Source organism: Mesoplodon densirostris, chromosome 17 (genome assembly GCF_025265405.1).
Source record: "Mesoplodon densirostris isolate mMesDen1 chromosome 17, mMesDen1 primary haplotype, whole genome shotgun sequence".
NCBI classification, from domain to species: domain Eukaryota; kingdom Metazoa; phylum Chordata; class Mammalia; order Artiodactyla; family Ziphiidae; genus Mesoplodon; species Mesoplodon densirostris.
Genome location: NC_082677.1, coordinates 19537774 through 19562820, shown reverse-complemented (window position 1 = coordinate 19562820; position 25047 = coordinate 19537774). Strand labels below are relative to the sequence as shown.

Sequence of the window (25047 nt, the reverse complement as noted above, 5' to 3'; positions counted from 1 at the left end):
ATAATCCCACTCACTACACGGTCTTATCAACAATGATACCTCTGTAAGATGGGCACTAGGCCAAGTGCTGTACCACAAAAAGTAACCTTTGCCTGTTGTGGCATTAATGCTCAGCCAAGCAGCTGGTCTCAGTCCACAGTCAAGTACAGAACAGGTATCAAAGGGCAGAATCTAAACCACTGGGGGAAGCACCACAGAAAGGAATCATACCAGACACCAAATGTCAGGAATGCTGGGTTTACCTAAGGTGTCAGATACGGTTCCTTATCTGGTCCTCTTGAGGACCTCCAACAGTAAGAAAAGGATTAGATAGGAAGATTCAGATCTATGCCTTCCCCCTTCACAAGAGTCTTGGTGCACCAGACATAAAGTAAATCATCACTCAAACCAGTATTTCCATTTCTTCCTTATCTGCCCGCACAGGCTTATACATCTGGTGTCAAATATTATAGCTTATTTTTGCTCTAGTAGAATCTGAATCATCAGAAAGAGGAAAGTTAAATTTTTCACAAATAAACAGTGATAACTTTGATAGCTAAATGACTGAAAGGGAAACTCCTTCGCCTGTGATAACTTGTGCCATGGTTTCAACATTCTCCAACCGCAAGTAAAAGTTAAATAAAGAGTGTGTCTGTAAATGCTAGTTTCATGTACATCCAAGAACACACAGGAAGTTGGTATTTAATAAAGATGGTATTCTAAAATTGGTGGGAAATGGATGAAAGAGTAAACAAATTGTGTTTGTGAAGTTGGCCAGCCATTTAGGGGGAATAAATATATGCATTCATAACTCAAGTTCAGACCTTATGCCAAAATAAATTAAGCCTTTCAAAATATGTCACAAAAACCAGAAACCACAAAGACTGTACATTTAATTATATTAAAAAATTACATATGAGAAAAATACTATATGATTCCACTTATATGAGGTATCTAAAATAGTCAAACTCACAGAAACAGAGTAGAATGGTGGTTTTCCAGGGGCTGGGGAAGGGGGAAATGAGGAGCTGCTATTCAATGGGTATAAAGCTTCAGTTGTACAAGATGAACAAGTTCTGGAGATCTGCTAAACAGCACTGTGCCTACAGCTCACAATACTGTTATGTGCACTTAAAAATTTGTTGAGAGGGTAGATTTCCTGTTGTGTTCTCACCACGATAAAAAAACTACAATGATAAAACATATGTATTTATAACAAATGGTTAATCTCAAATACGCAAAAAAGTTCTTAAATATCAAAGAATAAACAGTCATTGGAAAAATAGTCAAAGAGCATGGAATGGAAGTCATACACATACACTCCTCCACAAAGGACTAGTAAACAGATGAAAGCCTAGTCAACATTCAACAGGAAGAACATGGTTTTTGCCTATTTGGAATTAGTGACACGCTGTTGTCAAAGGTTTGGAAAAACCATTATGCACCGCGAATGGGAGAGTAACCAGTACAGATTTTCTGCAAAGTAGCTCAGCAACTGCCATGAAAATATTACATACAGTTATGATTCTACACAGCTATTCCACCCACAGGTTTTTATCTGAAGGAGAAATTAACCACGTGATAAACATAGGCACCAGGGCATTCACCTCTGTTATTTATAATGCTAAAAATGTAGAAACTAAATGTCCATAATGCAAGACTGGGTTGTGTAAGATGATAGTACATGCATTCTCTTGTGTGTGTAGCCATTGAAAAAGATGCAGACCTATATCGGACACCATGGAAAGTTACCTAAGTGTTAACTGAAGAAAAGCAAATTGTAAAACATTATATATAATTTGATCCCATTTGTGTAAAAGTATATTCGTATGTCTGTGCACATATGTTCATATGTAGAGAAGACCAGAAGTATGTTTACCAAACTGTTAACAAGTTATCTCTGGGATCTGGCATTGCAATTGATTTTTACTTGTCTTACACTTTCTGTATTGTTGGGGGTTTTTGTTTTTACAATGAGTGTGTATCATTTTCACTAAAACAAAGGTCTCTTTTTGTAAGACGATGCTAGTTTCATCAAACACATATATCAAAAACAGAATAAAAAGATGCTTTCTGTATTTGGAACTCATCAGAGGAATAATCACGCACTATTCAAGGTCTGTCTCCAGTTTCCTTCTTATGAAATGTCCATCCCATTACCCTGGAACATGTTGCCTGAACATGCAAGATCTCAACTGGTGGTCAGATAACTCCTACCAAAGACATTGATAATGTTAGTATTCAGTTAGCATCATACAAACCAGACTTGAAACTCAGGCCACCCCTGGCCCTTTCACTGCATCCCCCTCTAATTCACTAAATGGATCGATTTCGATATTAGAGTCAACTAGACGCTAGAGCACACAGAAGTCATGTGGCTTTTTTGATGAATGGTAATTGCTTCAGAGATTTACAAAGCTGCGAGTACCATAATGTTCACTAGAAACTATTCAATGTTGAGCCTCTCAACCCTAGATGTTTGTTTATATCCTACTTCCAATTCGTGTGTTTACATCCTCACAAATTGGTGTGATAGAGTCTTCTTTGGTCCTACTCAAAATGTGATATGTGTGAACTGATGCTGATCCACAGATAGTTCGCAAATCTCAAAGACATAAGAAGATATTTAAGAGTAATTAGAAACTCTTATAGCAATTTGAAAAAGCAATTTTATGCTGTTGAATCAAAAATAAATAAAAGAATTGGGGCTTATAATTTGTATGCTTTTTAAAATTTTATTTCTTTAGGAATAGTTTTTATTGTGTGTTATAAAAGAATCAGTCCATGACAGATTAAAAATGTTTAAATTGCTAACTTTTAAAAAAAGTCCCTTCACCTCAGTTTCAGGGGTGAAACTAATTTCCAGCAGTATGGATATGTTAGCATATTAAGTTTCCCATTACTGTTGTAACAAATTACCACCAAGTTTAGCATCTTAAAACAACACAAATTTATTACCTCCCACTTCTGTGGGTCAGAAGTCCCAGTGGGCTTGTCTGGTTTCTCTGCTCAGTCTCACAAAACCAAAATCAAGGTGTCAGCCAGCTACACTTTCATCAGGAGGCTCTGGGAAGAATCCACTACTGAATGCATTCCAACTGTTAGCAAAATCCGATTCCTTTCAGCTGTGGGACTGAGGTCACCCTTCCCTTGCTGGCTGTCAGCTGAGGGCCATCTTCAGCTAAAGGTCCCTCTCTGGTCCTTGCACATGGATACTCCTTCTCAGAAGCAGCAATGATGCACTGAATTCTCATGCTTGGAATCTCTCAACTTCCCCTTCAGCCGCATTGCTCTTGCTTCCAGTTGGCGACTGTATTCTGCTTTTAAGGGCTCGTGGGATTTAGATTGGGCCTTGCTACAGACTATCTGTGTCCCCCAAAATTCATGTTGAAACTTAATGCCCAGTGTGGTAGTATTAGGAAGTGGGGCCTTTGGGAGGTGCTCAGATTATGAGGGTGGAGCCCCCATGAACGGAATTAGTGCCCTTATAAAAGGGACCCCCAAGAGCTCCCTCACCCTTTCTACCACGTGAGGACACAGTGAGAAGGCGTCATCTATGAACCAGGAAGCAGGCTCTCGCCAGACAATGAATCTACCAGTACCTTGATCTTAGACTTCCCAGCCTCCAGAGCTGTGAGAAACATTTCTGTTGTTTATAAACCACCCAGTCTACGGTATTTTGTTATAGAAGCCCAAACAGACTAAACATTGGCCTTCAGGGATAATCCAGGATAATCTTCCTATTTTAAGGGCCACAGCCTTAATCACACCTGCAAGGTCCTTTGCCATGTAATGTAACATAGGCACAGGTTGCAGGGATTGGAACCACAGGATGTGGACATCTGTGAAGGGGGCGTTATTCTGCCAACCACAGACAGGGCAAGGTGAAGTCCAGGAGTCCTCACATACTTGTTCTTCAGGTGGGGAACCTAAAGGCTAAGTGAAAGGAATGAACAATGATGAAGGAATGACAAACAGTGGAAGTGACCGTGGAGGACACATCAAACTCCCACAGGAAGCTAACCAACCTGACCCTGGAAAGGTAGGCCCTTCCAGTCTTATTTTTCCAGGATGGCTGCTTACTGAGTAGAGTTCGCTGCTGACTGCACCATCAGTGGGATTGTCAAGTGAAAGAAGACAAGTAGCGGTGGCTCCCCCTGATGAAAGCTGAAGGGGAGGCAATACACAGGAAAACAGCAAAGTACACACACAATTGAAAGAAATGAAAAATGGAAAGAAGCTGGTTATGTGTGAAGAAACAAAAAGGTGTCCACGATCTTACCTCCTTATGAGGCAAAGTTATGAACAACAAAGCCCTTCAATTTCTTCAGAGCAGAAAAAGATGCTGACAAAGCCGGCTTTTTGAAAAGGAGAACAAAGACTGCCAAAGCCTCGATCCAAGAACATTCAGACAGTAGGTCAAATCCTGGCGCTCAAGGACAGTCAGCTCTATCTCCAGTCTCTTCTGCATCATCATGCACAGGCCTTCATTGCTCAGTTTTCTCCTCACCAGGCTGTCACTTAGACACCAACTTTCACATCATTATTATTTTATCCCTTCAAGTTCACCGCTTCATTTTAAATCAAACTTTAAACAAAAATTGATTTACCAACCTCTTATCTTTCATTTTAGATTGCAAGCCTCTATATCTCATTTCAGGTTATCACCACACGATAAATTACGTAAATCTGAAAATTGATTTTTCCACAGGTTTTTCTCAACCTTTTCTCACGTTTCAACATGACCAAAGGGCATGATTCTAATTACAGCCTTGCACACCTGACCCACGGCCTGCTAACATTTACGCCCATGATCTTTTAATTTCTCTAAATAGAATTCTTTGCCAGGCAGAAACAACTCACTAAAGTGTAAATAGCTTCAATGTCCTGCTGGGGTTGTGAGTGTCGTTTCTCTTTTTTGGTTTATGCTTGTTTTCTCCCTTAACATGTGTCGGTTTTTTAATCCCATCTGCTACGAAGCACCAGTATCTATTGGGCTTACTGTCCTAGGTTCTGTAGCTATACAGTTGATGTAATAGTCAAAATTGGTTATATTCTATGTAGAAACTGGAGATGTTTATATGTATCTACTCAATTGTAACTTAGAGAATTTAAACGTTGAAGTAGGTTTCTCCACATGAAGCAGGTACAGCTGTAGAGAAGGAAGCATCAAGACTGTATAAAGAATATTCATGGGTATACAGGCACACTGCGTTTTACCACACTTGACTTTATTGTGCTTCACAGATGCTGTTTTTTACAAGTTGAAGGTTTGTGGCATCCCTGTCTATCGGTGCCATTTTTCCAACAGCATTTGCTAAATTAGTGTCTCTGTGTCACGTTTTGGAATTCTTGCAATATTTCAAACTTCATTTTTATTTTGTTACGGTGATCTGTTGTGATCAGTGACCTTTGATGTCACTAATATGACTCACTGAAGGCTCAGAAGATGGTTTGCGTTTTTTTAGCAATAAAGACATTTTAATGAAGGTATGTATGCTGTTTTTTTAGATACAATGCCATTGCACACTTAATAGACAACAGTATAGTATAAACATAACTTTTATACGCATTGGGAAACCAAAAACTTTGTGTGACTCACTTGATTGGATATTTGCTTTATTGCAGTCTTCTAGAACCAAACCCACGATATGGCTGAGGTGTCTCTATGCGTGCTTGGGGGATGAGGTAGCAGGGTGTATAAGTAGCCACCAGCCACTTGTTTCAACGCTCCCTTCTCCACAGAACGGACTTCCTCCCCCACCATTACATTATAATCATTCTTACCAAGATTAGTTGTAGCCTGTTTCAGTTCCACTAGATAGTTTGTGTCCTGTTACCTGACTTCTCAGCAGTAATTGATACTATCAATCGCTCCGGGTCCACCAGTTAAAGCAGGGTTTGAACATCAGCAGCCACGGCCCTCTCCCTCTCAGTGGTCTGAGCATCAGAACTCTTCCAAGCTCCTAGATTCTCATTACTACCTCAGTCCTAGCAGTTACTAATCTCTGAGTGAACTCAGCATGCACTGTTTGCTTTCAGCACCCAGCAGGAGTTGTGATGGTTCTAAAATATGTCAATAAACGCCCTGATACTTCCCCCTTCAAGAATGGAGGTGGGAGGAGCTTCAAGATGGCGGAAGAGTAAGACATGGAGATCACCTTCCTCCCCATAAATACATCAGAAATACATCTACATGTGGAACAACCCCTACAGAACACCTACTGAACGCTGGCAGAAGACCTCAGACCTCCCAAAAGGCAAGAAACTCCCCAGGTACCTGGGTAGGGCAAAAGAAAAAACAAAGACAAAAGAATAGGGATGGGACCTGCACCAGTGGGAGGGAGCTGTGAAGGAGGAAAAGTTTCCACACACTAGGAAGCCCCTTTGCGGGCGGAGACGGGGGCTGGTCGGGGGCGGGGGAAGCTTCAGAGCCGTGGAGGAGAGCGCAGCAACAGGGAAGTGGAGGGCAAAGCTGAGAGATTCCCACACAGAGGATCGCTACCACCCGGCACTCACCAGCCCGAGAGACTTGTCTGCTCACCCGCCGGGGCGGGCGGGGCTGGGAGCTGAGGCTCGGGCTTCAGAGGTCGGATCCCAGGGAGAGGACTGGGGTTGGAGGCGTGAACACAGCCTGAAGGGGGCTAGTGCGCCACAGCTAGCCAGGAGGGAGTCCAGGAAAAAGCCTGGAGCTGCCGAAGAGACAAGAGACTTTTTCTTGCCTCTTTGTTTCCTAGTGCGCAAGGAGAGGGGATTAAGAGCGCTGCTTAAAGGAGCTCCAGACAAGGGCGGGAGCCACAGCTATCAGCGTGGACCCCAGAGACGGGTATGAGACGCTAAGGCTGCTGCTACAGCCACCAAGTAGCCTGTGTACGAGCACAGGTCACTCTCCACACCTCCTCTCCTGGGAGCCTGTGCAGCCTGCCACTGCCAGGGTCCCATGATCCAGGGACAACTTCCCCGGGAGAACACACGGCGCCCCTCAGGCTGGTACAACGTCATGCCGGCCTCTGCCGCCGCAGGCTCGCCCTGCACTCCGTACCCCTCCCTCCCCTCGGCCTGAGTGAGCCAAAGCCCCCGAATCAGCTGTTCCTTTAACCCCGTCCTGTCTGAGCGAAGAACAGACGCCCTCAGGCAACCTACACGCAGAGGCAGGGCCAAATCCAAAGCTGAACCCCGGGAGCTGTGCAAACAAAGAAGAGAAAGGGAAATCTCTCCCAGCAGCCTCAAGAGCAGCAGATTAAATCTCCACAATCAACTGGATGTACCCTGCATCTATGGAATACCCGAATAGACAACAAATCATCCCAAATTGAGGAGGTGGATTTTGGGAGCAACTATATATATATATATATATATATATATATATATATATATATATATATATATATTTCCCTATTTCTCTTTTTGTGTGTATGTGTATGCTTCTGTGTCTGATTTGTCTGTATAGCTTTGCTTTTACCATTTTCCTAGGGTTCTATTTTTTTTTCTTTCTTTCAGTATACTTTTTAGCACTTGCTATCATTGGTGGATTTGTTTTTAGGTGTGGTTGCTCTCTTTCTTTTATTACTTAAAAAATTTTTTTATTCTTAATAATTATTATTTATTTTTTCTCCTTTTTATTCTGAGCCATGTGGATGACAGGGTCTTGGTGCTCCAGCCAGGCATCAGGCCTGTGCCTCTGAGGTGGGAGAGCCAAGTTCAGGACATTGGTCCACCAGAGAGCTGGCAGCTCCACGTAATATCAAACAGCGAAACTCGCCCAGAGATCTCCATCTCAATGCCAACACCCAGCTCCACTCAACAACCAGAAAGCTACAGTGCTGGACACCCTATGCCAAACAACTAGCAAGACAGGAACACAACCCCACCCATTAGCAGAGAGGCTGCCTAAAATCATAGTAAGGTCACAGACACCCCAAAACACACCAGACGTGGTCCTGCCCACCAGAAAGACAAGATCCAGCTTCATCCACCAGAACAAAGGGACTAGTCCCCTCCACCAGGAAGCCTACACAACCCACTGAACCAATCTTAGCCATTGGGGGCAGACACCAAAAACAACAGGAACTATGAACCTGCAGCCTACACAAAGCAGACCCCAAACACAGTAAGTTAAGCAAAATGAGAAGACAGAGAAACACACAACAGATGAAGGAGCAAGGTAAACACCCACCAGACCAAACAAATGAAGAGGAAATAGGCAGTCTACCTGAAAAAGAATTTAGAATAACGATAGTAAAGATGATCCAAAATCTTGGAAATAGAACGGAGAAAATACAAGAAACGTTTAACAAGGACTTGAAAGAACTAAAGAGAAAACAAACAATGATGAACAACACAATAAATGAAATTAAAAATTCTCTAGGAGGAATCAATAGCAGAATAACTGAGGCAGAAGAACAGAGAAGTGACCTGGAAGATAAAATAGTGGAAATATCTACCACAGAGCAGAATAAAGAAGAACAATGAAAAGAATTGAGGACAGTCTCAGAGACCTCTGGGACAACATTAAACGCACCAACATTCGAATTATAGGGGTCCCAGAAGAAGAAGAGACAAAGAAAGGGACTGAGAAAATATTTGAAGAAATTATACTTGAAAACTTCCCTAATATGGGAAAGGAAATAATCAATCAACTCCAGGAAGTGCAGAGTCCCATACAGGATAAATCAAAGGAGAAACACGCCAAGACACATATTAATCAAACTATCAAAAATTAAATACAGAGAAAAAACATTATAAGCAGCAAGGAAAAAACAACAAATAACATACAAGGAAATCCCCATAAGGTTAACAGCTGATCTTTCAGCAGAAACTCTGCAAGCCAGAGGGAGTGGCAGGACATATTTAAAGAGATGAAGGAGAAAAACCTGCAACCAAGATTACTCTACCCAGCAAGGATCTCATTCAGATTCGATGGAGAAATTAAAACCTTTACAGACAAGCAAAAGCTAAGAGAATCAGCACCATGAAACCAGCTTTACAACAAATGCTAAAGGAACTTCTCTAGCAGGAAACACAAGAGAAGGGAAACACCTACAATAACAAACCCAAAACAATTAAGAAAATGGTAACAGGAACATCCATATCGATAATTACCTTAAATATAAATGTATTAAATACTCCAACCAAAAGACACAGACTGGCTGAATGGATACAAAAATATGACCTGTACATACGATGTCTACAAGAGACCCACTTGAGACAGGGACACATAAAGACTGAAAGTGAGGGGATGGAAAAAGATATTCCATGCAAATGGAAATCAAAAGAAAGCTGGAATAGCAATTCTCATATTAGACAAAACAGACTTTAAAACAAAGACTATTACAAGAGACAAAGAAGGACACTACATAATGATCAAGAGATCAATCCAAGAAGATATAACAGTTGTAAATATTTATGCACCCAACATAGGAGCACCTCAATACATAAGGCAAATGCTAACAGCCAGAAAACAGGAAACCAACAGTACACAATCATAGTAGGGGACTTTAACAACCCACTTTCACCAATGGACAGATCATCCAAAATGAAAACAAATAAGGAAACACAAGCTTTAAATGATACATTAAACAAGATGGACTTAATTGATATTTATAGGACATTCCATCCAAAAACAGCAGAATACACTTTCTTCTCAAGTGCTCATGGAACATTCTCCAGGATAGATCATCTCTTGGGTCACAAGTCAAGCTTTGGTAAATTTAAGAAAACTGAAATCATATCAAGTATCTCTTCCGACCACAGCGGTATGAGACTAGACATCAAATACAGGAAAAAGTCTGTAAAAAAACACAAACACATGGAAGCTAAACAATACACTACTTAATAACCAAGAGATCACTGAAGAAATCAAAGAGGAAATCAAGAAATACCTAGAAACAAATAACAATGAAAACACGATGACCCAAAACCTATGGGATGCAGCAAAAGCAGTTCTAAGAGGGAAGTTTACAGCAATACAATCCTACCTTAAGAAACAAGAAACATCTCAAATAAACAATCTAACCTTACACCTAAAGCAATTAGAGAAAGAAGAACAAAAAAACCCCAAAGTTAGCAGAAGGAAAGAAATCATAAAGATCAGATCAGAAATAAATGAAAAAGAAATGAAGGAAACAACAGCAAAGATCAATAAAACTAAAAGCTGGTTCTTTGAGAAGATAAACAAAATTGATAAACCATTAGCCAGACTCATCAAGAAAAAAGGGAGAAGACTCAAATCAACAGAATTAGAAATGAAAAAGAAGTAACAACTGACACTACAGAAATACAAAGGATCATGAGAGATTACTACAAGCAAATATATGGCAATAAAATGGACAACCTGGAAGAAATGGACACATTCTTAGAAAAGTACAACCTTCCAAAACTGAACCAGGAAGAAACTGAAAATATAGAGACCAATCACAAGCACTGAAATTGAAACTGTGATTAAAAATCTTCCAACAAACAAAAGCCAAGGACCAGATGGCTTCACAGGTGAATTCTATCAAACATTTAGAGAAGAGCTAACACCTATCCTTCTCAAACTCTTCAAAAATATAGCAGAGGGAGGAACACTCCCAAACTCATTCTATGAGGCCACCATCACCCTGATACCAAAGCCAGACAAAGATGTCACAAAGAAAGAAAACTACAGGCCAATATTACTGATGAACATAGATGCAAAAATCCTCAACAAAAAACTAGCAAACAGAATCCAACAGCACATTAAAAGGATCATACACCCTGATCAAGTGGGGTTTATCCCAGGGATGCAAGGATTCTTCAATATACGCAAATCAATCAGTGTGATACACCATACTAACAAACTGAAGAATAAAAACCATATGATCATCTCAATAGATGCAGAAAAAGCTTTTGACAAAATTCAACACCCATTTTTGATAAAAACCCTCTAGAAAGTAGGCATAGAGGGAACTTATCTCAACATAATTAAGGCCATATACGACAAACCCACAGCCAACATCGTCCTCAATGGTGAAAAACTGAAACCACTTTCTCTAAGATCAGGAAAAAGACAAGGTTTCCCACTCTTACCCCTATTATTCAACATTGTTTTGGAAGTTTTAGCCATAGCAATCAGAGAAGAAAAAGAAATAAAAGGAATCCAAATCGGAAGATAAGAAGTAAAGCTGTCACTGTTTGCAGATGACATGATACTATACATAGAGAATCCTAAAGATGCTATCAGAAAACTACTAGAGCTAATCAATGAATTTGGTATAGTAGCAGAATACAACATTAGTGCACAGAAATCTCTTGCATTCCTATACACTAATGACGAAAATGTGAAAGTGAAATTAAGGAAACCCTCCCATTTACCATTGCAACAAAAAGAATAAAATACCTAGGAATAAACCTACCTAGGGAGACAAAAGACCTGTATGCAGAAAACTATAAGACACTGATGAAATTAAAGGTGATACAACTAGATGGAGAGATACACCATGTTCTTGGATTAGAAGAATCAACATTGTGAAAATAACTATACTACCCAAGCAATCTACAGATTCAATGCAATCTCTATCAAATTACCAATTTTTCACAGAACTAAAATGGAAAATTTCACAATTAGTATGGAAACACAGAAGACCCCGAATAGCCAAAGCAATCTTGAGAAAGAATAATGGAGCTGGAGTAATCAGGCTCCCTGACTTCAGACTATACTACAAAGCTACAGTAATCAAGACAGTATGGTACTGGCACAAAAACAGAAACAGAGATCAATGCAACAGGATGGAAAGCCCAGAGATATACCCACGCACATATGGTCACCTTATTTTTGATAAAGGAGGCAAGAATATACAATGGAGAAAAGACAGCCTCTTCGATAAATGTTGCTGGGAAAACTGGACAGCTACATTTAAAAGAATGAAATTAGAACACTCCCTAATACCATACACAAAAATAAACTCAAAATGGATTAAAGACCTAAATGTAAGGCCAGACACTATAAAATGCTTAGAGGAAAACGTAACAGAACACTCCATGACATAAATCACAGCAAGATCCTTTTTGACCCACCTCCTAGAGAAATGGAAATAAAGACAAAACTAAACACATGGGACCTAATGAAACTTAAAAGCTTTTGCACAGCAAAGGAAACCATAAACAAGACGAAAAGACAACCCTCAGAATGGGAGAAAATATTTGCAAATGAAGCAACTGACAAAGGATTAATCTCCAAAATTTACAAGCAGCTCATGAAGCTGAATATCAAAACAACAACCCAATCCAAAAATGGGCAGACCTAAATAGACATTTCTCCAAAGAAGATATACAGATTGCCCACACATGAAAGGATGCTTAACATCACTATCATTAGAGAAATGCAAATCAGATCTACAATATCACCTCACACTAGTCAGAATGGCCATCATCAAAAAAATCTACAAATAATAAATGCTGGAGAGGGTGTAAAGAAAAGGGAATCCTCTTGCACTGTTGGTGGGAATGTAAATTGATACAGCCACTATGGAGAACAGTATGGAGGTTCCTTAAAAAACTAAAAATAGAACTACCATACAACCCAGGAATCCCACTACTGGGCATATACCCTGAGAAAACCATAATTCAGAGTCATGTACCACAATGTTCATTGAAGCTCTATTTATAATAGCTAGGACATGGAAGCAACCTAAGTGTCCATTGACAGATGAATGGATAAAGAAGATGTGGCACATATATACAATGGAATATTACTCAGACATAAAAAGGAATGTAATTGAGTAATTTGTAGTGAGGTGGATGGACCCAGAGTCTGTCATACAGAGTGAAGTAAGTCAGAAAGAGAAAAACAAATACCGTATGCTAACACATATATATGGAATCTAAAAAAAAAAGAAAAATGGTCATGAAGAACCTAGGGACAGGACGAGAAGAAAGACACAGACCTACTAGAGAATGAAGCTGAGGACACGGGGAGGGGGAAGGGTAAGCTGGGACAAAATGAGAGAGTGGCATGGACATATATACACTACCAAATGTAAAACCGATAGCTAGCGGAAGCATCCGCATAGCACAGGGAGGTCAGCTCAGTGCTTTGTGACCACCTGGAGGGGTGGGATAGGGAGGGTGGGAGGGAGGGAGACGTATGAGGGAAGACATATGGGGATATATGTATATGTATAGGTGATTCACCCTGTTATAAAGCAGAAACTAACACACCATTGTAAAGCAATTATATTCCAATAAAGATATTAAAAAAAATAATGGAGCTGATTTCCCCTCTTCTTGGGGCCTGGACTTAGTGATTCATTTCTAATAGAGTGTGGCAGAAATGACAACGAGAGGAGAACACAAGTATCTGAGACTAGAACACAGAAGGAATTGTAGCTTCCTTCTTGTTCCCTTGGATCACTTGCTCTGGAGGGAGCCAGCTGCCCTATCACAAGGACACTCAATCAGCCCCGAGGATAGGCGGACAAAGGGAGGAACTGAGGTCAACAGCCATGTGTGGGGGCCATCTTGGGAGAACTACTCAAACTTGCAAGTAACTGCATCACCAGAACTACCACCCAGCTGAACTGCTTCCAATTTTCTGACACACAGAAATATTAAAATTTTGTTGTTTGAAAATCACTAAATTTGGGGATAATGTACTATCCAAGAATAGATAACTAGAACACTGGCATTACATCCTCTCTGAAATACCAAGCATTGTCTTTAATTCCTGATTAGACCCAACCAATACAAATGCCAGTATCTTCTGAGCTAACCACTGGCTGGCATTCTTTGGAATGATTTTTTTTAAAATTAAAAGCTAAAGATTTGGACTTTTAATTATAACTTTATCACAATTTTAAATGGTTTAAGGGCTCTGATTTAGTCTTTTAATGTATAGGCAGGGAAGACAGACCAATATATAATCATATGATATACATATAGTTGGTTTCAATATATATATATTTCATGTGTTTTCTATATAATTTCCCTCCCTCTATCTCTTTGCCTCTGTCTCCCTCTCCCCTCTAAATAATTCTAGTGAAGATGAGAAAGGAGCTTGAGGAAACTGAGGTACAGTGAAATTTAGAAACTTGCCCAACTTATATAGCTAGTAAGTAGTGGAGCCAAGATTCAAACCAGATTCACTTTCAAATTCTGCACTCATAATCAATTTATGCTATGCTGCCTCTCATTGTGTGTGTGTGTGTGTGTGTGTGTGTGTGAGAGAGAGAGAGAGAGAGAGAGATCACGTTTTAAGAAATAGGTATAAGTTCTCAAACTCACCAGTATGTTTACCTACATAGTCTACTGCTTGGCTGGTATTTCCTTCCATGGTACTTACACTGTTATTATCACACGGTCTGAACATTGTTAATAGTTAAATATCAACTGTTCTATGCAATGAAGAAAAGATGGACATGTACATATATATATACATACACACACACACACACACACACACACACATACACAAATTGGGACACAAAGGACAATGTGGGCTTTTTGGAGAAGGTACCAGATGGCACACACGTAAACAGTAGAATTCAACTGAAATATCTGTAGATCTCTTTATAATATGTAATATCATGGCCCAGTACATGATCTACAAATCAGTTCCTGAGAGGTGTTTAGTGCAATGATAAACACATCACCTTCACTGTGTTTACTTAAAAAAGAAAAAAAAAAACACTAATGCAAATCACATTGGGAGATTTTTTATTAACTTAAATTGACATTGTTAATTTTGTCTGCCAAGTCCTTAATAAATATATCCTTACATGATACAAACCTACAGCTTTTTCTCAATACCACAAGATCATGAGGACTTGCACATATCAGTGTTCTGTAATGATTAAAACAATGCTCAATTAATTCACAAGTTACTTTACTGAAATACTTAAAAGAATATTCTGGGGAGTGTTTGAAAGGTCTGTTTATAAATAGTGACTGATATATTTAGTTAGGTATTTGTTGTTGAAGATAGACACTTCTTATATAAACATTGTTTTAATACACTGCTCTACTAATGAAACTAGTTATTAGATATAATACATTTCTAACACTAAAGAATAAAGCTTTGTCTTCATATTTATTTCATTCATAAGACTCTTATCAAGGAAGAATGCTGTACCCAACAATAATAAACTGGCATATTGCAAGTGACATTCTGTGAAACTGAGAAAGAAAGCTGCAACAAAACAAACTAGATAACTGCATTACACATTCTTTATACAAACAGCCCATTCTAAACAGAATTAAATGCAGACCAAATGCTTTTAAAAGTTTTTGTGCCTAGACGGTAATTACAATCTTCACACACTAAAGAGAAAAGGAACAATAATAATACAGAACTCAGTATTTTTAACAATTATAACACATTTAACATCTTCAGCCAACCACTGGGTTCTCAAATCAGATTGGCAACTGAAATTTCACATCCACCTGGGCTTGCTTGGCTAAGGTCACTATCTCAGAGAGCTTTACAACCTGAAAGGAAAAAAACAAGCTTTGTCTCTATTTTCATAAAAACATAGAATCAGAACGATTGGTCAATGTAAAATTAATTGCATGTTCAGTCTTTTTCATTTAAAATATCTGGGCTATTCTGACATTGTTATAAATCACTTCACAGTCTTATAAGCATTTGCCGCTCTTGAAGGATAGTCAAATCTAACACTGTTCACAACCAACACCATAACCCACACTGGATTTTATTCATATATATAATATCAGAAGGTATTAAATAGATACATATCTGATATATGTATATATCTCTTCGTCATTGCCTAAATTTTATTTATATTTTTTTCCTTTTTTTAAAATTATAGTTGATTTACAATGTTGTGTTAGTTTCAGGTGTACAGCAAAGTGATTCTGTATTATATTTATATATATATATATTCAGTTTTATATATAGATTCTTTTCCCTTATAGATATTGAATATAATTCCCTGTGCTATACAGTAGGTCCTTGTTGGTCATTTTTTTATATATACTAGTTTGTATCTGTTAATCCCAAACTCCTAATTTATCCCTCCCCATCTCCCTTTCCCCTTTGGTAACCCTAAGTTTGTTTTCTATGTCTGTGAGTCTGTTTCTGTTTTGTAAATAAGTTCATTTGTGTCATATTTTAGATTCCACATATAAGTGATATCATACGGTATTTGTCTTTCTCTTTCTGACTTACTTCACTTAGAATGATGATCTCTAGGTCCATCCATATTGTTGAAAATGGCATTATATCATTCTTTTTTATGGCTGAGTAGTATTCAATTACATATATATATACTACATCTTCTTTATCCATTCATCTGTTGATTTAGGCTGCTTCCATGTCTTGGCTATTGTAAATAGTGCTGCTATGACCATAGGGGTGCATGTATCTTTTCCAATTATGGTTTTCTCCGGATATATGCCCAGGAGTGGGATTGCTGGATCATATGGTAGTTCTGTTTTTAGGGTTTTTTTTTTGCGGTACACAGGCCTCTCACTGTTGTGGCCTCTCCCGCTGTGGAGCACAGACTCCAGACATGCAGGCTCAGCAGCCATGGCTCACGGGCCTAGCCGCTCCGTGGCATGTGGGATCCTCCCAGACCGGGGCACGAACCTGCGTCCCCTGCATTGGCAGGCGGACTCTCAACCACTGCACCACCAGGGAAGCCCTGTTTTTAGTTTTTTGAGGAACCTCCATACTGTTCTCCATAGTGGCTGTACCAATTTACATTCCCATCAACAGTGTAGGAGGGTTCCCTCCTCTCCACACCCTCTCCAGCATTTGTTATTTGTAGACTAAAATACAGACTGGCCATTCTGACCAGTGTGAGGTGATACCTCACTGTAGTTTTTATTTGCGTTTCTCTAATAATTAGTGATGTTGAGCATTTTTTCATGTGCCTGTTTGCCATCTGTATGTCTTCTTTGGAGAAATGTCTATTTAGATCTTCTGCCTTTATCTTTAAAGATAGAAACAGTGACTGTCTTAGCTGGATACTACAGAACGCAAGGCACATCTAAATAAAAGCAATTCCTTAGTGGTCCAGTGGTTAGGACTCAGCGCTTTCACTGCTGGGCCCCAGTTTAATCTCTAGTCAGGGAACTAAGATCCCACAAGCCTTGCAGTGCGGCCATAAATAAATAAATAAATAAATAAATAAATCTTTTAAGAAGTGTAAATAATCTTAACTTACAATGTTGGGATAGGAGCTTGGGTTTAAGAGTTAGTATTTTACTTTCTGTCAGTAAGTTAACAATTATCAAGCTGAATTCCAATGTTCTCTCTATAATCTGTCTGGGAATATCCAGCTGGTACCATACAACATATACAAATTAAACATATCTAAAACCAAACAACAGATTTAGCTTCTCTCCTCCCCAGGAGAGTAGTTAAGAGAAGATTTTAAAGTTAGACACCTTGAGTTCAGATCCCACTCTGATGCTTATGATACATGATCCTGAATAAGTTAATTTATCTAGCCTCCGTTTCTTCATCTATAAAAATGGAGATTATTTCACCAAACTTGTATTAAGTAAGATAATACCCGAAGGGGAAAAAAAAAGGCTTAGCATTGCATGCACAATAAATTATAAATGGTAGCAGTTGCTAATATTATATGATTAATAGTCATGACTTCCATAACCTCCTACTCAGTAGAAAAGCACTACAGACACAACGAAAAGCAACTGTTCACTTTTATCTTTCATGGTCTATTTGATCAAGGTCCTACTGATTCTTCTCCTTTCTCTCCATGTCCACAAAGCTTTTCTTAATGCAGCCTCTCATTGCAAACAAGCATATTTTCAGAGAAAAGTTCTAACCTATCCATTACCTTCACCTCACATCTAATTATTATACTAGCCAGACTCCTACTGTCCCTCACTCTTCCCTTCAACAACTGACTCCACATCTCAAAGTCAAAACAGGCTTTCTGAAACACTTTCTCCCTAACATTCCCTTGCTCAAAATCTTAATTTAAACTCAGGACTGAGTGTAAATTCCCCTGTCTCTAAACTGCAGTTGAATTTTATTTACTAGCTAAGTTTTTTCCCAAAGTGTGTCCTAAAGAAGGAAATAAGACCTTTATTATTCTTATGAAAAGATATCACATTAACAAAGCAAATCTCAAAAGCCTAGTTACTGATTAAACCATATAGCCCCAAAGAGTATTCTGTGAAACGTCTATAAACATAGGTGGGAAAGAATCAGAAGTTTTCATTTCAAAACATCTCTGTATCTACTAGGGAGTGTGCCAAGATATAGTGTTAAGTAAAAGAAATGAGGTAAAATACGTTACCATCATATAATGTGGGAAAGTGGAGAGATATATGTATACGTACATCTATATGTATACACATACATTATTTGCTTGTGTTTTTAAAAAAGTGAAAACATGAACAAAAAAATCCTAAGAAAACCAAAAAACTGGTTACCTATGGGGAAGGAACAAACAGGAATAGGTATAAAGGTTAGATTCTCTAAGTATACCTTGTTTTACAGTTTGACTTTGGAAATATTATAACAAAAAAAAATTTTAAGCAATTCCTTTAAAATAAATAAATGAAGCTAACCATGCATCAAAGGTGAGATAAAACAGAGAACTGTTTCATGTGAATTTTAAAATCCAGCAAATTATGGGAAATACTTCAAAGGACAAAAAGAACTGCACATACAAGTCTTGAACTACTTTCAGTAGTCATATTGTTGGTATTATTATTCTAAAACTGTCATGTCTGTATTGAGGGACAAAGCAAAGGAATATTTATGTTAGTACAGAATGGGAAAAAAGAGAAACAGATATCAGATAAGAAAAAAAAACTGTACCTTGGATTTGCATTGGAAATATTGGAAGTATGTACTCATGTATTTATCTCTTTAAAAAATACATATTTTCCTAGATTTGCCACTTAAAAATATCTAGAAACAATGAACAACCTAATAGTTGTAAGCACCCTTAAAGCTTAAATTGTGCTGTCTAAACACCATGTGGCTGATTCCACGTCTGCAGCAAGAAATATAAAGATGAGCTTGAAAAATCTCATCATATCAGGAAGCATATCACAGGGCATGTAGGAAGGACTCAGGAGTCAACTTGAAGAGGTTCCCACTGACCAAACATGAAATAATCTAAGCATCAATAAAAATAACTAAAATGGACTGAACCACATCAAATATATTTAAATCCATGAGTTCAAAATAGCATGTGCATACATGTGTGCATGCAACACACAACACACACACCTAAAAACAAAAACTAAGAAACAAAAAAGCCTGGGTCACTTTAGTAGGCCATAATGGAACAAACCCATTATTTTGAAAACTGATCAATAAAACCAAAGAGTTAAGTATCCTGCTTTTTCTATGAAAAATGTACTTCATGCCAACAAATAGTTGATACAAGAAAGTTTCGCTTTTTGTAAGTATGCCATATAATAAATAATCACAGAGTTAGAAAATCACCACTTTGCATAAACAAAATATTGGATCTAGTTATGAATGTCAATGACTGCTAGTATTACAAAAAGAGAAATTATCTGACATTTATATACCTCCTTATGGAATTACACAAAATCAACCATAAAATATTCTTGCTCCCCGCTCCTCAAAATCAAATACATATATGATCAAACCTATAGATTGAACGACCAGTTTACAGGAAATACAGGAGCAGAGAAACATGTTAAATGACACCCCATGAATACAATCATTAAAATCCAGACTACAGGAAACACTACAAGACCATCAGCCTAGTTTTTTCAACCAATAAAGTTAAGAGTAAAAAAAGAGGCAAGGGAGATTCTATAAAAAGAAATTTAGTGATATATTAACCAACTGCAAGCACAGACTTATTTTGATCCTAATTCTAACAAAGAACCTAGGCAAAAAATAAGAGAATCAAGGAAATTTCAATACTGACTCGATTCTTTTTTTATAAAACATAAACATAATACCACTATCCCATCTGAAACAAGTAATAATAATCCCTTTATATCATCAATACTTTTATCTTTTACAGATACATGATAAGTATGAAATAATATAATGTCTGGGATTTGCTTCAAAATAATCATGGGCAAGGAAGGAAGTAGGTAAGAATAAGATGAGACAAGATTGATCATGAACTGGTAATTGTTTAAGATGGGTGATAGGTATATGGGGTTCAATACTCCTAGTGTTTAGCTGAAACACTAATTATTAGCAATATTAGCTGGTTCATTTTAGAATCCAAATGTTTATAAATCTTTCATACACTGCAAATTTATCCTCAGATCAACATAACCTGTTTACCATTTTAGCAGCTTCATCCAAGTCATCACAAGCAAGAATTTTAAGTCCACTGTCCGCTATCAGTGCCTTAGCATCATCAACTCGTGTACCTGGAAATGATTTATGCAAATATAGACATTTTAAATATCTACATAAAATCATTTAAAATGTTTGTCACAATATACGTTTACAAATATGAAATTTCAACTCACTTCGGTCATTTAATACAAATGCTTCTAAACCAAAGAAAATACTATAAAAACCTGGAGTTACCTTGTGAAATACTTTGCCTTATCACATTAATGGTAATTCAGACAAGTCAGAATTCAAGATATGCACAACAAATAAATAATGTATCAACTTATACCAAGCAAAACTATGAACAATTTTGCTCCAATATTAGAATTTTTTTTAAACCCACGTTTTAAAAATTCCCTACTATACTCTCATTTTAAAAATACAGCTATTGGGACAAAGTAAGAGAGTGGCATGGACATATATACACTATCAAATGTATAATAGATAGCTAGTGGGAAGCAGCCGCATAGCACAGGGAGATCAGCTCGGTGCTTTGTGACCACCTAGAGGGGTGGGATAGGGAGGGTGGGAGGGAGATGCAAGAAGGAGGGGATATGAGGATATATGTATTCGTATAGCTGATTCACTTCATGATAGAGCAGAAACTAACACACTATCGTAAAGCCGTTATACTCCGATAAAGATGTTAAAAAAAAAATACAGCTATTTAAAACTATATTTAAAACTAAATGAACCGGGCTTCCCTGGTGGCGCAGTGGTTGAGAGTCCGCCTGCCGATGCAGGGGATGCGGGTTCGTGCCCCGGTCCGGGAAGATCCCACATGCCGCGGAGCGGCTGGGCCCGTGAGCCATGGCCGCTGAGCCTGCGCGTCCGGAGCCTGTGCTCCGCAACGGAAAAGGCCACAACAGTGAGAGGCCCACGTACCACACACACACAAAAAAAAACCAAAAAAAACCCCCTAAATGAACCAAACCCCTTGGAATTATGAACTTTTAAGCAATTAGAGTTCACAGAACAACTGCAAGATCCTTTTACACTTACCTTGTAACCGTACCACAATAGGTATTTTAATTTCCAAATCCTTTACTGCCATGACTATACCCTGTGCAATAACATCACACCGCATGATTCCTCCGAAGATGTTGACCAGAATAGACAGTACCTGCCAATAAAATGTTTTAGATTAAAATTTTAAAGGAGTGACTGTTTTCCCTTCCTTCCCAAGAAAACACTAGTATCTGTGCCTTATGATAAAAGTTAACTCCATGGAAAACATTTTCAGACCAAACAGCCATACTCTGCATGCAGCTCTCATCACTGAAACCTGTGCAGTCCACCACCCAGCAAAACTTATTTCCCCTCCTTGGGTAATTTCAACACCTGGCTCACAGTATCTTCTCTCCTGTCACATATTAACAAGACCTCCCAATTCCATTTACTTGTTTCCTATTAAGCATAGTCATTACCAACATTACTAACCCAGACCATGTTGTAAGACAACATCATATGCAAGATCTCCAATTTAGTCCTCATTAACTATCATCTCTTCATTTTTCCCCATCAACTCTACCAACTTTTCACACAAACCAGGCCCTCAAAATTACTCAACATCTGTATGGCCACTCCTGGCTACACATCACATCCAAACCTCAGGGCCTATTTGGGTTGGCATTCTTTCATCATCACACTGATAGTCTGAATCGCTATTCTTCTCCTTTAGAAAAAAACCTTATTTGTGTTTTAAAAAGAGGCTTAGTTTATTCAGCTACACCAGAACTTCTCAACCAGTGAGATACAAATGGGTTATAGACACACCAAGATATCGTTCCCCTCACCCCTTAGAGCAGGGGTCGCCAAGCCCTGGACCGCTACCGGTCCGTGGCCTCTTAGGAACCGGGCCGCACAGCAGGAGGTGAGCGGCGGGTGCGGGAGCGAAGCTTCATCTGCTGCTCCCCACCGCTCCCACCACTCCGCATCGCTCGCGTTACCGCCTGAACCATCCCCCACCCCCACCCCGTCCGTGAAAGAACTGTCTTCCACAAAACCGGTTCCTGGTGCCAAAAAGGTTGGGGACCTCTGCCTTAGAGCAATTAGGAAGGTTCTGGGACGGCTGGCACCTTGAGCCAGTGGCCTCTGACAACAAGAAACCTTCCCCATATACCTCCCATGCCCCACTGAAATGTTACTTTCTGTGAAGGCCATGACAGGAAAAAACTTGAGACACACTGAGTTATACTAAGCGTTCCTTATCTTTACCACTATTATTTCTATACTTCAAGAAATAAAGGTCTAGAATTCATAATGGAATAGAATTCACAGTGGACTCTGGCACCCTCCCATCTCACCCCCTCCCGCCCCATGTGGGATAGCTACAGTATGCACCACAGGCATCATCTAGCACTTGAGCCTTAAAGTGACTGGAGCTCTACCATGTCACTTTTACCTCCAGTCCATATCAACTGATCACTACCAAGGACAGATCCTTGACCTGACCAGAATGAACGTCTCTACAACATCAAATGTGTGAATCCCGCTCTTGCTCGACCTCCTCTCCTTCCACTTAACGCCTTTCATCTCTAAGTCTATCACGTCCAATCTGTTAAAGCCTCTAGTGCCTCAACCCCTTCCTAATCAACCAGTCTATCGGCTCTCCCGCATCTGGCGTGCTTCACGATACAGCCTAGAAGCCACAGCTGAGCAAATCGATGACACTGTCGTGGGCACACTCAGCTTCCTCATAGCCACTCCTCTCTCACACCCAGTCTACCTGCCATCCCCATTCAAATAAGGCATGATTCCAGCCTATTAGTTTATCCATTCCAACTTCAAGAAAAGCAAAAGAGTGGGAAAAAACAAAACCAAACACCAAACCTGTGAAACACAAGCATAACCTGAAGAGCAGTATAATAATGATTCATCAGCAATAGTTTGACTCATACCTTAGGAATCTGACCCATACCTTTCAACTTTCTCCATGAGCCTCCTATCCCACTTCAAACTCTCTAACTTCTAGCATATGATCTTCCTTTTCCAGTAATACCATAAGGAGTAACCTCTTCTCCAAAACTAACCTCATCACCAATTACTGTACTGTGTCTCCTCCAGGTCTTCACTCCTTTAGCTATATTCACTCTCCTCTTTATCTTCAAATCTCTTCTCCAGCTAGAAATAGCCCATCTCCTTGGTCTTCTACACAAACACGCATACACCACACAGCTCTTCTCAAGCCGACCTCCACTCAACTGCGAGCACTACGTCCTTCCGTGCCTCCTCAGACCCCACCGCCGAAAGAGTAACTCTCCTATATGACTCAACACCCTCAATTCCCAATCACAACTCAACCCACTGCAGCCTGGACTCTGCCCCGCTCTCCTCTCTTTCAGCATCTAACACCACTGCCCATTCCCTTACTTCTCAGAACTCTTCACCCTGGCCTTTGATGTCACCACTCTCTCCTGATCTGCAACTATCTCTGTCAGTTTGTTCTCTCCCTCTTTTATTGGGTCTTCCTTCCTTCTTCAATCCTTCAGCACTGGGTGGGAGGAGCCAGGTTCCATTCTTGGCTTCCTCAAATCACCTGCATGAGTCATATCACCAATGCCTAACACTTCAACTTTTCTCAATATACTGAGGACTCTCAAATACACATCTGACCATTATAGGAAGAATATCTTTACAACTATCTACCAGGTATAATCACCACAGGGCAAACTTAACACATTCATTCAAAAATACCAAATTTCTTTACTTTGCCTCTGACAGCACAGAAGATATCACCAACCAATGATTCTCTGCAGCCAGAAGTGCTAACCAATCCCTCACCATGCCACGCCCAAAAAGGAAAAAAATGAACTTAAGGATTCTATCTCAGCAGTGTAGCTTTCATTGCTCTATTCTTACTGACACTGCCTTCGTTATGGACCTCTTCATCCTTCCCAACAAGCAGGTATAATAACCAAATTGATCTCTCCTGCCAGTGTCTCCCTATTCTCCATTTCACCCTTTACTAGCAGAATTACCTTCTTTTTTAAAAATTAAAAAACAAAAAGGTAAGGAGCTGATATATGTATTTGTAAATGTGCTGGGGTAGAAGTATTAAATTCAAAACTCCTTAGCTATAGATACAGGGATCTTCACAACTTGGGTCTCAATTTGCCAACATTACTTCTTATCATTCATCCCAATAATGCTGTATCTTTATGCATAAGCATCTTACCAATCCATGAACACAGTGGCCCTCTCTGGACCCCATGCCTCTGCACATTTCCTTCCCCTTGCCCAACTCTTTCAATTCTCAACACAGTTCAAGGAATCTTGATCCCTACCAATGACAAATTCTCAGTCTAAATTCAGTAAGACTAGTTACATGAAGGCCACTATCTTATTTCCATAAGCCTTAAAAAAACCCACATTGGTCACACAGTAGATATATTACTTAAAAAAATATCTGATGAATGATAATATGTCTGTTTCTTGGATCAGAATGCTTCACATCTCTTGTATTCTGATAATCATTTATAAATTCGTAATTAAAATTATGGCATATCTATATATGACAGATTATGCAAACATTACAATGAGTGTTTTAGAATAATACTTTAACACAAAAAGTGCTCAAGAGATGTTAGCAAGAAAAGACTCAAAATGTGTGTATGGAAAGATATATATATGAATGGGTGAAATATATGGCATGTGAATTATATCATTTTTTAATTTTTGGAAGCCAGGTTTTTTTTTGGTTTATTTTTATTTTTATTTATTTTATTCATTTATTTTTGGCTGCACTGGGTCTTCGTTGCTGCCTGTGGGCT

The 25047-nt window shown here is 39.0% G+C and overlaps 1 protein-coding gene across 1 annotated transcript in view; it reads right to left on the bottom strand.

Moving 5' to 3' along the window:
* Nucleotides 1-14635: 14635 nt before the first annotated feature.
* The window catches only part of SUCLA2 (succinate-CoA ligase ADP-forming subunit beta), a 49384-nt gene continuing 38972 nt past the window's right edge, over nucleotides 14636-25047 (bottom strand). The window contains exons 9-11 of the mRNA XM_060079710.1: nucleotides 21278-21398; nucleotides 20219-20307; nucleotides 14636-15423 (exon numbers count right to left, since the gene is read on the bottom strand). Coding sequence (XP_059935693.1) covers nucleotides 15349-15423; nucleotides 20219-20307; nucleotides 21278-21398 — 285 coding nt within the window. The 3' untranslated portion in view covers nucleotides 14636-15348. The remainder of the gene's footprint in view (nucleotides 15424-20218; nucleotides 20308-21277; nucleotides 21399-25047) is intronic.